At 38.4% G+C, this 13,365-nt stretch overlaps 1 protein-coding gene across 1 annotated transcript in view; it reads right to left on the bottom strand.

The window, feature by feature from the left end:
- Positions 1-478: 478 nt before the first annotated feature.
- tmem65 (transmembrane protein 65) overlaps positions 479-13,365 on the bottom strand; it is a 39,627-nt gene continuing 26,740 nt past the window's right edge. Inside the window, exons 2-7 of the mRNA XM_067611843.1 lie at positions 12,704-12,748; positions 12,088-12,155; positions 11,848-11,902; positions 6,195-6,237; positions 4,681-4,786; positions 479-4,215 (exon numbers count right to left, since the gene is read on the bottom strand). Coding sequence (XP_067467944.1) covers positions 4,084-4,215; positions 4,681-4,786; positions 6,195-6,237; positions 11,848-11,902; positions 12,088-12,155; positions 12,704-12,748 — 449 coding nt within the window. The 3' untranslated portion in view covers positions 479-4,083. The remainder of the gene's footprint in view (positions 4,216-4,680; positions 4,787-6,194; positions 6,238-11,847; positions 11,903-12,087; positions 12,156-12,703; positions 12,749-13,365) is intronic.

Raw genomic sequence — 13,365 nt, 5'->3', positions numbered from 1 at the left:
TATTTTATATAGTGTGTTCTGTGTGTTTTTTGTTGTTTTTTTTTGCTTTGTACTGTTTGTTGTTGTGCTGTTTTATGTTTTGATTGTGGGGATTGTTATGGATGCTAATTAGCTTCGAGCTAACTCCTGCGCAGTGCATCTTTAATGTTTAAAACTGCACACTGTCCCGATCAATAAATCAAACAAACCAATCATTCTAAGTTAACAAAAACATTGATTATACACTAATTAAAACATTAAATTATGCACTAAATTATACATACTGCTCCTTTAAGAAAGGTCTAAAGATGCATTTAGTGCTAAATGTGACTCTGATGTGAACTTAAAGTTTCACATGTTCTGACCTGAGAGCTGCTCCAGTGTCTCCAGTGTCCCTCTGATGTAAGTTTAACTGGTTTGCTGCTGGACCCTTCAGCTGCTGATGACAAGTAAACTTCAACTGACTGAGAAGACAAAGAGCCTCAGATCACCTGGAGGGTCAGAGGTAAATACTTCCAAAAGTATTGTTTTATTTTAAATTGCACATAATGTTGCAAAATACACACATTGTATATATATATATCCTTCTACATCACTGGTTTTTATATTACATACAGTACGTGTATCAGTGCACAACAGCTGCTGCTGTTCCAGATTGTCCACAAGATGGCAGCACAACACAGCATTCCTTTAACTGACACGATGAGATTAAACATGTTTGTTCAGATGCTTCAAAACATTTCTTCTCTCTCTCCTCGCATTTTTCTTCTTTAGAGAATGAAATTATGCAAAATATCATCATCATCATCATCATCATCATGAGCAGAGAGAAACAAAACAATACACGCAAACATCAGATGATAGAGAAACACACAAGTTCAGGTTGAACAAGGTGAAAAGAGCAAACTCTTAATCAATCCTTCTTGACAAATTTCCCTATATGATTTAAATTAGTATTACAACACTTCCTGTCGTCTTTCTCTTCATCCTCCACCAGAAATCTCATCTAATGAGACAGACCGACAAAAAAAAAAAAAAAAGTCCCTTGAGGCTTTCACAGTTAATCCAATGACAAATTTAAATGATCTCCTGCTGCCAGAAACTCATTAAAAACATTGTTCAAACATTTTGTGTGTCACCAGTCACTCCAAGGTTCAGCTGTTTGCAAAAAAAAAAAGTTCCCCCCCACAGACTTTAATTCCTTTTGATTTTGGGGGATTTTGGTTGATCGTTACTCCTAAAACTCTAAAAAACCAGCAACATCACAGCCGGTATTACAATGGTGTCCTCAGGTTTTGGCAAACTTATCAAGGCAAAGATATTAAAGAGTACTCTTTCCATATATTTTCTGACCTGTATAGATGATAAACTGAGTTATATGTTCTCATAAAGTCCAGTTCTGAAACTCCCGGGTTGCAGTCCTACACTTCCTACACTCAAATAAATAGGTGGACAGTAAAAATAAAGCGCTGCATAATAAACTGGATATAAACGACTGTAAATACAAGAAGCATCTTGTAATTGTGCTTAAAGCAGCAGAGTTGGAGAGCAGAGATAAACTGAAACTTCTAAACTGACTTTTGATGATACAAACTGGTTCAAACTGCTCGGCCTCATGTGGCAAATCCTGAACCATCTGGAGCTTCAGGTCTGATGAAACAAACTTAAAAAAAAAAAAAACTAATTACACAGACGGCTGGAAGCGAGTCAAGTGTCAAGAGAGAGAAAATAAAGAAAAAAGATGGTGTAAACACAGAGAAACTGAGAATAGTGTGTATATATATATATATCGCCACTAGGCACCTTCTTCAATACTCAACCTGTACAAAACATTTAAAGACTTTCCAGCATATTAAAAACCATCTGATATGGAAATAAAAAAGTGTGATTATAGAGCTACATCAGTTCTTCATGCAAAACACTAAAAACATTCCCATCGAGGTAGCAGTTGACACTGTTCCTTTAACTTTCATTTACATTAGGTTTGTTTTTGTTTTTTTTAAAGTTTAAAGACACACAAAACAGCTGATACTTCAATATATAAAGTGACTTTATATTTGTCACTATAAAACAACTGCTCAGTTTCAGCTGAAATAATGAGAAAAGTTTGTAGTTTTTGACCCAAAAATGAAGAAATCGATGAAGTTTCCGAATGTATAAAGTGTCTGCTGAAGATAAAAAGTCATGTGCTGTTGTTTTGAGTAAACTTGAGTTAAAAAATAATAATAATAATAATCAGGCAGTACGAGACAGTCTGTTAAAACATGTGAAATAATATTACAACTGCCAGAGCAGTCGGTTCGTATCTACAGTTGGTGTTTCTTCTGTCAGGAGGGGAAACGACCAGTCAGCTGCTAAAACGATGAAAATTAGTAGATTAGATTATTATAGAAAAACAGACGTCGTCTAATACTCAGTTGTAATCAGCAGCTGAAGCTTGATGTTTGGAGAAGAAGAAGAAGAATCTAAATTACAGCCGACAGCTGAGACGAGTGATCGTTTCCCGTCCTGCGAGCTACTCAGGCAGCGTTCACGCATCAACGACAGGGAGAGAAACCCAACATCTCCTCTCACTGGAAACCAAACTGATCTGATTCAAAAAAGAAACATTTAACTCAAGACTCCTTTAATTCCTGTTTTCAGTGCGTCGGACTTCGGACTGAACCACAGCAGGAAGGAAAAGCTGCTCACAGTCTTTAAAACTGGGCTCATAAAGAGGAGATACAAGCACCAGACTGGTTCTGCATCTGTTAGGGATCCATCCGACGTCTCTCATGATACCAGTATCCAAACCTCAGTTCAGGGCATCGATGCCAATTACACATCTGATACCTGTGTTCTGTTTTTGCAGATTTATCCCCCACTGACTGCTACTCTCACTGTTATTATGGTGGAATTACTGAATTTTAAATTGAGATTAACAAAAGCAAATATAAATTTTTTTTTAATTTTCTTGCATTTATATGCTTATGTCATAATCACTGCATGTGTCACCCAGACATGATACATATTGGGGGGTTTTTTTGCTGTTGTTTTGCATGTGAGCAGTACTATACATGTTCTAGGAGACTTTTTATGGAAAAATATGTGCATGTGTTTCATTATTAAGTGTTCATTTCAGCACATATATCCATATATGAATGGATAGATCAGATCATCAAGGTTCCAGGGATATAGGAAGTACACTGATGGGACATTCTGAAGCTTATTAATGTCCGAACATGTAATGATGGCGCCAAACGAATAAAATACAGATATTTCATTGATTTGATCTCTCTGATTGTTTTAAGTCGAGTATGAATATGTGTTGTGACATCATTCTGATTGGTATCAAGTTGTGATGTCACAGCTCTCTTATATGATGGTTGATCTGACACAGACACGGACGTGGCTGGGAGAATCAACTGGTTTACTTTTACTGGAAAGAAAGTGAGAAGTTTGATGATTATGATAAAAGAAAAGAGGCCGGTGTACTGTGTCAGACATGCTTTGAAAACACCTTTCTGAGGTCAGATTAGCGGGACTGTGCACGGCCGTTTCTGTTACTTCCCTTATCTTAAACAGACATTCACGCTGTGATTGGCAGCTGTGTGGAGCGCAGCGAGTCGTCACAGTTTTAACTTGTCTCTCTAACTGTCACTTTTAATGTGAGCAGCAGCTTTCAACACTATGAATGTGTTCCAGGAGAGACTTTCTAAAGTCACGTTAACTCTGCATTTAAACTATATCAACAACAGCCAGCAGCTCTTCTGCTCCGTCTTCAAGTGTAGCCGTTCAGAACAACTGTAAACAGACTGCAGAGAAGCATTCAATTAAACAAGATTAATATGCAGGATTGATATTAGAATCATAAATGATAAATTCCCTTTTTTAAATGAGTGAACTCTCATGGATTTGACATATTGATTTAACAAATGTCTCATGTCTTGAGGGAAACACCAGAGCCTGGAGCACCAGAAGAAGTTATAAGTGGATATTTGTGAACGCTGCCTGAGCAGGAGGACGGAGGAACACCTGAACTGTAAATACTTGTTGTAAAGTTTGACATCAGCAGTATCCAGTTTGTAGGTGTGGCGGTGTCGTGTGCGTAGCTGTAGTGGCTCGTTAGGAGGAGTGTGACGCCGCGTCGTCACTGGGCTGCGCTTTGTTTTCTTTCTCCTTGTCGTCGTCGTCGCTCAGGAAAAATAGCGGGAACATCCCCAAAATACAGCCGATGGAAACTCCGATAGCTTTACCCTGAAGGAGGAGAAGAAGAAGACGTCATGTTATCAGATCCCAGTTTTAAAGAAGCAACTTCGACAAACTAAACAAACTAGAGGAGGAAACTACTTTTATTAGTGATTAATATATCAATTACATTCTGATTTATGTAGTTTTTAAGTCTGTAAAATGTCTATGATCAACGCCTCTAGTGTTGCTTTTCCTGTATATTCTGCAGTCATCTGATTGTATATTTTGATGGTAAACAGCAGGAATTTCATATACACTGACGTTTTTAACACAACATCCAGAAAAACAAAGATTCTGTGCTCCTAAAGATCCTGCATGCATGTGGTCCACACAGCTGATTTAAGCTGCAGCCAGACCAAAGTCCGCCTGGTGAAATTTACTTCTTTTTCAGAGAACAGGAAGTAGCGTGAGTCAGGACTGTGAGGGAGCTAGCGAACTCCCACAGAAACAGGAACCCGTCTGTATTCTCACCATGTGCGAGCTGACCCTGGTCTGCCACATGTCCGCCTGTTTGGGCGTCATATCTGGAACCTGCATCCCCAGTTTGGACGCCAGAGCCTCCACATAACCTGCAAGACTACACAGACACACATATATATATAATTATAAGGACATTTTATGACAGTAAAACATCTTAAAATCTTATCTTGAGAGGATAAGCTTGACGTTATTCTACATTTTTTAAATTGTAAACAAATCCCATGAAAAGACTTCTGACTCTATCTGTAACACTCAACACCAAACCAACTGGTTCCTACTGGAGACATAAATCTTCTATCATTTTTTAGAAAGTCTCAGTAATTTCCTGAAACAGCTGGACACTGTAGTATTTAGAAAATGTTACACAAACAAATATTTAAGTAAACAGTTGTTGGGGACAATTTTCAGTCACAGATTAAAGTACGAACTAAAATAATAGCTTTTTTTTTGATCAAATGTTTTATTTTATTCAAAGTTTGGAAAAAAGACAATGTACAATAACAGCCAATGTAACCCCAGGATCCCCCAGGACCCTCCCCCTCAGGACCCCCCAGAACCCCCCCAGGACCCTCCAGAACCCCCCAGGACCAACGACTGCAAGCCTTCAGCCGCTGACACCCACAAACCAATTCCTTAACTCTGATTACACCAGCAGCAGGACGACTCTGAGTAAATTACATCTAGCATGAACATCCAGTCGCTCGTCAAGAGCCTGTCGGGATGTTTCCGCCTCACAGAAACCAATTTCTCGACCGCAGCGAGAATCAGAGTCTTTCCTGGCAGCTGAGATGCATCATTCAGGAGTAAAAGTAGTTACGGATACGGGTATAATCAAGGAGAATATGTCTGATAACTGCGAGGACACTCTGTTCCAAACACGATGCTCGACAGGCAGGAATTCCCAGAACATGAGGAAGAATGAATCTAAATTAACATGTATTTATACTAAAGTTATACAAAAGTGACCACAAAAGATTCAGAAGTGAGTAGTTTTTCCAGATTTACAATTAAACTGTGAGTCATTTTCATGAATCAGCCCCCAAATATAATCTCCCATCATCATATCCAGTGATTCATGTTGGTTTTTTCTGACTTTATGTGAATAAAAATGTGCAGATTTGCCTGTTTTTCCTTTGGAAATACGGAAATTTCAAAATATCACCATCCTGGTCACAAGAGCAAAGTTTGGAGGGAATAATAAGAATTTTCTATATATTTTTTTAGGTATAAGCTATTAGGAAATAACACTCACTACTCACTATTAATAAGTCTGAGTTTGTGAATAAAACAGAAGGAATTAAACAGAAAAAAGTCCAATTATTTACTTTAAATTTTAAACTAAAATGAGCCAAAACAAACATCACACACAGCAAAACAAGACTAAAATCCCCTACTTAGTTCATTTGCAAATTGAATTTAAAACGTGACACACAGACTACCTTCGTCTGTTCTAACCTGCGCTCGTCTTCAGCTCTAAATAAAAACAACATTTTAAGGCTTCTTACCCGAGACCTGCCAGATCTGAAACCAGGTTCCCCAAAGCAGCAGCTGCAAGAACGGAAAGAAATAAGAAACACTTTGATTTTCTGACAGTCTCTGATGAAACACACAGTGACAGGAGAGGAAAACACATCACATAATATAGTATAATTCCAACACTCGCTTTCCAAACTAATTTATAACACGTAAGGTTTAGTTCAAGGGCTCAAAATTGGCATGATTTGATATAATGTGGTTTTAAAAATGGAGATCTTCCTCTCAGGGTTTTCTCTCTGAGAGCAGGGATGTTTGGTTTTTAAGAAACTTTAAAAGGATCTATGATAAATCTCTTACTGAACTACTGACTAGGAGTTGGATGTTCTCCGTAGTCAGACTGTCCGTTTCTTTGTTATCTGTTTAAATCTGTAAAGGTCAGTCCATCTTAAGTGAGCCCGGTCATGTGAAAGAAAACTGAATAGTAGGTTATCATTTTATAAATCTTTTGTATATATATGTTACAAATGTTTTCAAACTAAAGAGTCGATGTTTCTTATCAACTGAATGTGATGTAATGTCATTGTCATTTTGGGGATACGTGTTGGTGAGGAAATCCGACTCCTAGGCTAGTTGAACTCTTGAACTTGTTTCTATCTGAGGATTGCTTCCTGACCTCTGGGGTTAGCTAGAGATATCTTTGTCTTAAGCCTTCTGTTTTAGAGACTGTGTGGAGGTACCTAGACAAGCTAAAGTTTATTGGTATTGATTGACCATGAGGTCTCTGTTAGATTGTGTGACCATACTTGTTTGTAAGAAGGTGTAACGGTTTGTTGAAGTGTCCATTTAGGGACCAGGTATAAAGCTGTCTAGTTTGGGTTCACAATCTTTAGAGAAAGGGCAAGATGATTGTATTTTTGTTTGCGTTTGGACATTTGTATAATTGTTACTGATGATGTGATGGACTGTACAGTGTCTACAACTGCTTCAACAAGTAACAATGTTAAATGCGTTCTTTATGTCTCAATGTGCCTCTTTCTGGATAGAACATTTCCATAACAGTCAGGTTAGGCTAACCCATTGTCGCTAACTTCAGGGCTAACCCTCTTCACTTCAATCAACAGGTGGCAACAAGACACAGGATCTTGTCTTGGGTCTTAAGGAGTTGTTGCATTTATTAACAGCCTGAACTGTTCATACAGCGTCAGATATTAACGGGGGCAAAAATAACCCAAGAAATCTCAGAAAGCCCCTAAAAAACCATGATTGAGAGGCAAAAATCACCACCAGGATTTTGAGAAAAATAACTCTAATTAAACATTAAACCATCATTTTATTTTCATTCAGTTCATGTAATTTCCATTTCTGTCTCTAACATACACAAACAGCGTCGTTGTTCAGTCCCTGGCAGAGGCCAAACAACTCTGGACCTGCAGTGAAGTTGGCTGCTACGATGGACCCCGTCACCAACACCGCCCCCAGCAAATAAGACAGCCAAGTCAGTCGCTGCTTTAAGAATTGAAAAATGTAAAAAAGACCGGCTTGGTGATGAAGAGGTGAATAAGACGAGTCTCCTCTTCAGTAAAGCACACAGGGCTCAACCAGCCAAACACAGCCAGACAGCTAGAAGCTAATCACGACTAGAGACTTTGAAATGTCTTCGGTCTGGCGTGTTAGCTAACATTAACGTTAGCAAGTTAGCTAGCTAACGTTAATGTTACAGCCTACATGTGGGTCTTGCCAACTGGTGGGCTGATCAGTGCTGTTGACTAACGTGCACCAAGTGAAGAAAGCTTTTTAGATCCAGATCTAGAACATATTTTTTATTTTTTCAGTCTCCTCGTCGAGTCTATAGTGTTATTTCATCCATTCTCAAAAACTGAAGTTATTTCCAGAAGTGCATCAATAAAGACGGAATATTACTCTCATTTTGGCTCTTTTGACAGTACTTGCAGTTACTAATCTGTAATTCTGTGAAACACCTGAGTTTGTGGCATGCAATGCATCAGATGCACAATGATGACATCATCAAAGTTAGACTGGTTTTGACATTATTCCCCCCAACTAGAATCTAATTAGATCAAGCCCATTAAATATTGTCACGATCTCATAACACTATAGTAAGTCAATTAATATCAGTGTAGGAAAAACCAATCGTCGATCATCCCTTTAATCATCGATATACAATCCGATCACCAATCGGCACAAGCCAAGAAAGTGGTGGCCTAAAGGTTAGAGAAGTAAGCTTGTGACCGGAGGGTCGCTGGTTCAATCCCCAAGACCAGCAGGATAAATCTGGATGGGGAAAGTGAAGAAGCAGCGCTCGCCTCTTCCTCATTACCACCACTGAGCTGCCTTTGAGCAAAACCCTGAACCCCAACTGACAGCTCAGTGGCAGCAGATCAGACTGTGGTTGTACTGGGCAGCTTCCGGGTAAAAATGTTTAACTGTGTGAATGTGATCCTGAAAAAGAGAGCACTGCTCTCAGAGAAACTCCCCTGAATAAAAAAAAAAAAAAAAGTCCTACTCCTGACAGACTTTGTTTCGCAACCGCTGGCTTTTGATGGATTTAATTTACTTCTGGGTTTACTGGGACAAAAAACTCTGACAGAAATCCACCTTCTTGTGTGTGTGTTGACTTCTTCTTACCAGGGACTATTTCAATCTGACAGTTTGAATTTACAGCTAAGCCACCCTGATAAAAAAAAAAGTTTCATTTGCAAGGTGGATGGGCTCAGTCTTAAAGTGTCAGTAGGTTTAAACTGAGGTGGCTGTCAAACGGTTGAACAGCTGCATTAACGTCCAACACTCAAACCTTTCTGGCATCAGAACACCAGGGAAAATGCTGCTTTCAGCCTCTGAAAGGTGATGATTTAATGTGTTTCTTTGTCATACATGATACTAAACTGAATATCTTTGGGGATTTGGACTGTTGTTTGGACAAAACAAGACGCTTAAAGTCACTACCTTTGACTCTGGGAAATTATAACGTCACTTTTTACTATTTTCTGACATTTTACAGACAAAACAATTGATCCAAAATGAAAAGAACTGTTAGTTGCAGCCTTACTGTTATCCACATATGAACTTTTCACAGCTATAAAACACTTTTTCCTTCAGACATGGTCGTACAAACTAGTTCATATCGAGCATATTGTCATTTTTACAAATTGTTTGAGAAGCTCAGACATCCAAAATGACACCTGACGCCTTTTAGAGGTTTTCTGGGAAAAGTCCAAGTGGGGGAAGACGACGTGCACATTCCATCTGGTCTGGGAACTCCTGAGGATCCTCCAGGAAGAGCTGGAGGACGTGGCTGCAGAGACAGATGTCTGAGCTACCTCGATTAGCTTGCTGCTGCTGCAACCTGGACGCAAGTGTCCAAAAATTGATAAATGAACAACTGATCCAACTGGACAAATAACTGGTGGACTGAGGCTGTTTCATCCCTCCAACAAGCCCCCAATTTATTGGAAAACTTGAGAAACTCCTCGACACACCAGAGCGAGTAAATGTTCCTAAACTCTGCAGTGCCTTGTGGCATCTCTGCTTCTCTGTACATTCAAAAAGATGAAAAGCAGCGAGAAGAATCCTAACAATAGATCAAAGCAGTGAAACACAAAAAAGAGAGTCAGTAGGAGTGTAAGAAGGTGTGAAAGTCTTTCCAGATCAAAGAGCACCTTTGGAAAACCACCAATACACCAGTTAGCTCATTTCTCCGAAAGCCTCGTCTCTTTTTCTGCCTTCATAGTTTTACTGCCAGAAAAATCTGCTTCATTACAATTTAATTTAATATACAACATTAACAATATTTGGCAGCTATGAATAATTCACACTGTGGATTGGATTTTCACAAGGGACGGCTTAGGGTTTAGCAGAAAATATATTTGTTCGTGGTCATTAAAACTGTAAAGGTGCTAAAGATGTGTTTGTTTTGCCTTCAGCGGATCTCTGGAGGCATAAAGAGCGACGATGCTTGAAGCCGACAGCACAGAGTTTCCTGCGGGAGCTTAAACTCCAGATGGAGGCAGCAATAGAAGTTTCCTTCAAAAGAAAAAACGGCTCCTCGACGGCAAACGGAGAGTTGAGACGGCGATAAAGTCTCACCTCGTTTTAGCAGCACCTCTGACACTGATTGTGTATGACAGAGAAATGCCAGCTGATATAATAGAAGTCAGTAATAAAAGCTGGAAAAAGGTTCCCCGCTCAAATAAAATATAAAAATAGAATCAGTAAACTAGTGGAGCATCTCGGCGGGCTCGACGACGATGAAGCGAATATAAAGCCGCGCATGGATGGATAAAAGCATCACAGCAGAGCTATTGATCTAGAGCCCGTCCTCAGCCCTCTGATTTGCACTTTGCAGAGGAAATTGGGAGCCAAGTATCCATGGAAACGGAATAATCTAGCAAGTTGAGGAGAGAGAGGGAGAAGGCAAGCTCCGGTGCCTTTATGGTTTTCACAGCGTAATAAAGACCTCAGAACCGCACCCATGATGACAGCAGACTGTGTGCTGCAATAAAAGTGCAACGAGATCAAGAAAATTCATGAGATGAGAGTTTGTTTGTTTGTTCTAAGAGGTTTCAGGGCTTTTTATACAGCTGGTGGCATCACCTGAGCTATATGAGGGACAGAAAGGTTTTCAGACACTACATGTACTGTGGAACTATCAGCTATTGGTGAGAAGATGTTTTGTGATGGATGTCTTCATCACCTCCTTTAGAACTACTGGTTAAAGGTTAAATAACCGGTAAATGTCACTGGTTTTTGTGCCACTGGCAGTGAAGGGTTTAAAAATCTGAAATTGTTTAGTTAACTGGAAACTTTCTTGTTCCTTCTGTTAAACAGTGAAGTAATGATGTGTCGTTATCCACAAACTCAATACGTGTGATTTACATTTAAAATCTTGCACATTCTTCTGATACGTATTGATAGAAGTGTGAGGCTGAAACCAATTATTAATCAATCGATCCTTTGATAATCATTTAGTCTACAGAAGGTTATGAATTAAGAGAAAAATGCACGTTTCCCAGAGCTAAATCAACCGACAGTCTAAACCTCAAAAGATATTCCATTTATTTATGATATAAAACAAATAGCAAATCTTCAAATTTGAGAGGCTGGAACTTAATTTAACTAATTATTTTAAAAGGAGCTTATAGAAGTCAGATTAGGACTTATTTATAGATTTATAATGAAATCTTCAATGATATTTTTACATTAGCCATCAAATTGTCCATTTATTATATCCGCTGCCTTTCATTAAACCACATTGAGGGTTAATATTTTACACTGCAATGTTACTTTTATTCTCTTGTTTTATGTCTTATTCCCTTTTTAGCTTCTTTTTATTTCCAAATTTAACACTTTTTAATTGTTTTTATGTCTTTTTACTTGTGTTGCTTTTATATTCTGTTTTAATGCCTTTTATGTTCTATGTAAAGCACTTTGAATCACCTTGTTGTTGAAATGTCCTATACAAATAAACTTGCCTTATTTTGATGTAGGCGTTATTATTTTTTATTTAAATTGTGGTCATGTGCTTTTGGATTTCAGGATTTTATTGTTTGTCTTGTTCTTATTTATGTTTCTAACATCTTGGGAGCATGTTAGAATATCATAACATATCATAAGATCTATCTGTTTTATTGTGGTTGAACTGGGTTAACTGGTGTCTGATCTTACCAGCCATGGTGGAGATCCCCAGAGTGACTCCGATAGAGAGTTCGATCTGTGTTCCCTGGAGAACAGAAGAGAATGAGTTGAGATGTTCATCCAGACGCAGCAGCGTTATCACACTAAACAAATAAACTCAAGAAAATTAGATCCACGTTCGATTCCAATTAACAAAATCGGTTTGTTTTTTTTTCTTTCAGGCAGGTAATCCCAGTTAAATCAATCTTCATTATGATGTAAATAACTTACTGCTGCGATCATGATGGCGTTATCAAGGAAACCAAATCCAACAAAGGGAATGGCGTTGTGGAGCAAAACTGCAAACAGATAAAAAAGTAAATAAACAATTAAAACAGATAATCTGACATTTAAATTGAGATTTATTTGGATAATTTAACACATTAGAGGCTTTAAAAAGCAGCAAAGCAAATGATCATTTTTACTAATCTGGCTGGTAAATGAATAGATGAAGTTTAACACAATTATGTTATTTATCTAAATTTATCTTTTTGTCGTTTCCAAAACAAGCAGAACTGTTGTTTTCCAGGGTTTAAAGATGGTTTTCAGTGAGATCTTTCTCAGTTTCTACGAGGCCAGTAGTGAAACCAGTTAGGAGGTTAAATCCAGTTAACTACTATTTACAGTCTGTGTGTTTGTGTTCGACAGCTTTGATCTACACCATCAACGGAAAAAAAAAAAAAGTACAAACTATTAAAACTCGTCTATTTATGTGGGACATAAACAGTCAGGTCATAACTGCTGACATCATGGAAATACTGACAGATTCATTACAGGTTGCAGATTGTTTCCCAAATACAGAGGATTTGTGTGTTAGTGTGTGTGTGTGTCAGATTTTATCTCTTACTATATCTGATCTGGGCTGCAGTCGGCGGCGAGGTCTCCAGAGTCTCTGAAAAAGAAAAAAAACATCAAAAAACACGTCAGATGTTTACTTATTAACTGCTGAGGTTTGAGTCTGAGCTTCTGCGGCAACACGGAGACACAAGTTCGCTCATCACAGTCGCACTCTTATGTTCAAAAATGTACACTTTGGAGTCGGTGCTCTGGCAGTAACTCCTACAGTGAAGCTGTTTCACATTCACACATTGTTCTGTAGTGGTAGAGAACACATCGTCCTCCTCAATCTACTCAATCAAAACAAATCATGTCCTCGTCTTTTCACTTTCTTCATCCCGACAATTACTCAAAAATGACAAATGATAATCTGTATGTATAATATTCAAAATGATTACTTTTGCCATTTGATATGGCCTGCATCGATATTTAATTTTAGCATGAAAAATGGTGCAGAAATGCTTGATAGTGTCAATATGAGGTTGTTTTTTCTTTTACACGACAGAAGTCTGTATGAAGATGCATCATCTTGACCTGATGCGTCTCAAATGTCATTAAACCTTCATTAAGTGGGCAGTGAGGACAGATGATGAGCACAACACTGACATATCGTCACCCTTTCAGTTGGTAGAGATGCACCATATTGGATCAGATATGCCGATATTTCCAACT

Source organism: Thunnus thynnus, chromosome 15, assembly GCF_963924715.1.
Source record: "Thunnus thynnus chromosome 15, fThuThy2.1, whole genome shotgun sequence".
NCBI lineage: Eukaryota > Metazoa > Chordata > Actinopteri > Scombriformes > Scombridae > Thunnus > Thunnus thynnus.
The sequence above is the reverse complement of the archived record's forward strand: the minus strand, read 5'-3'. Positions and strand labels throughout refer to the sequence as shown.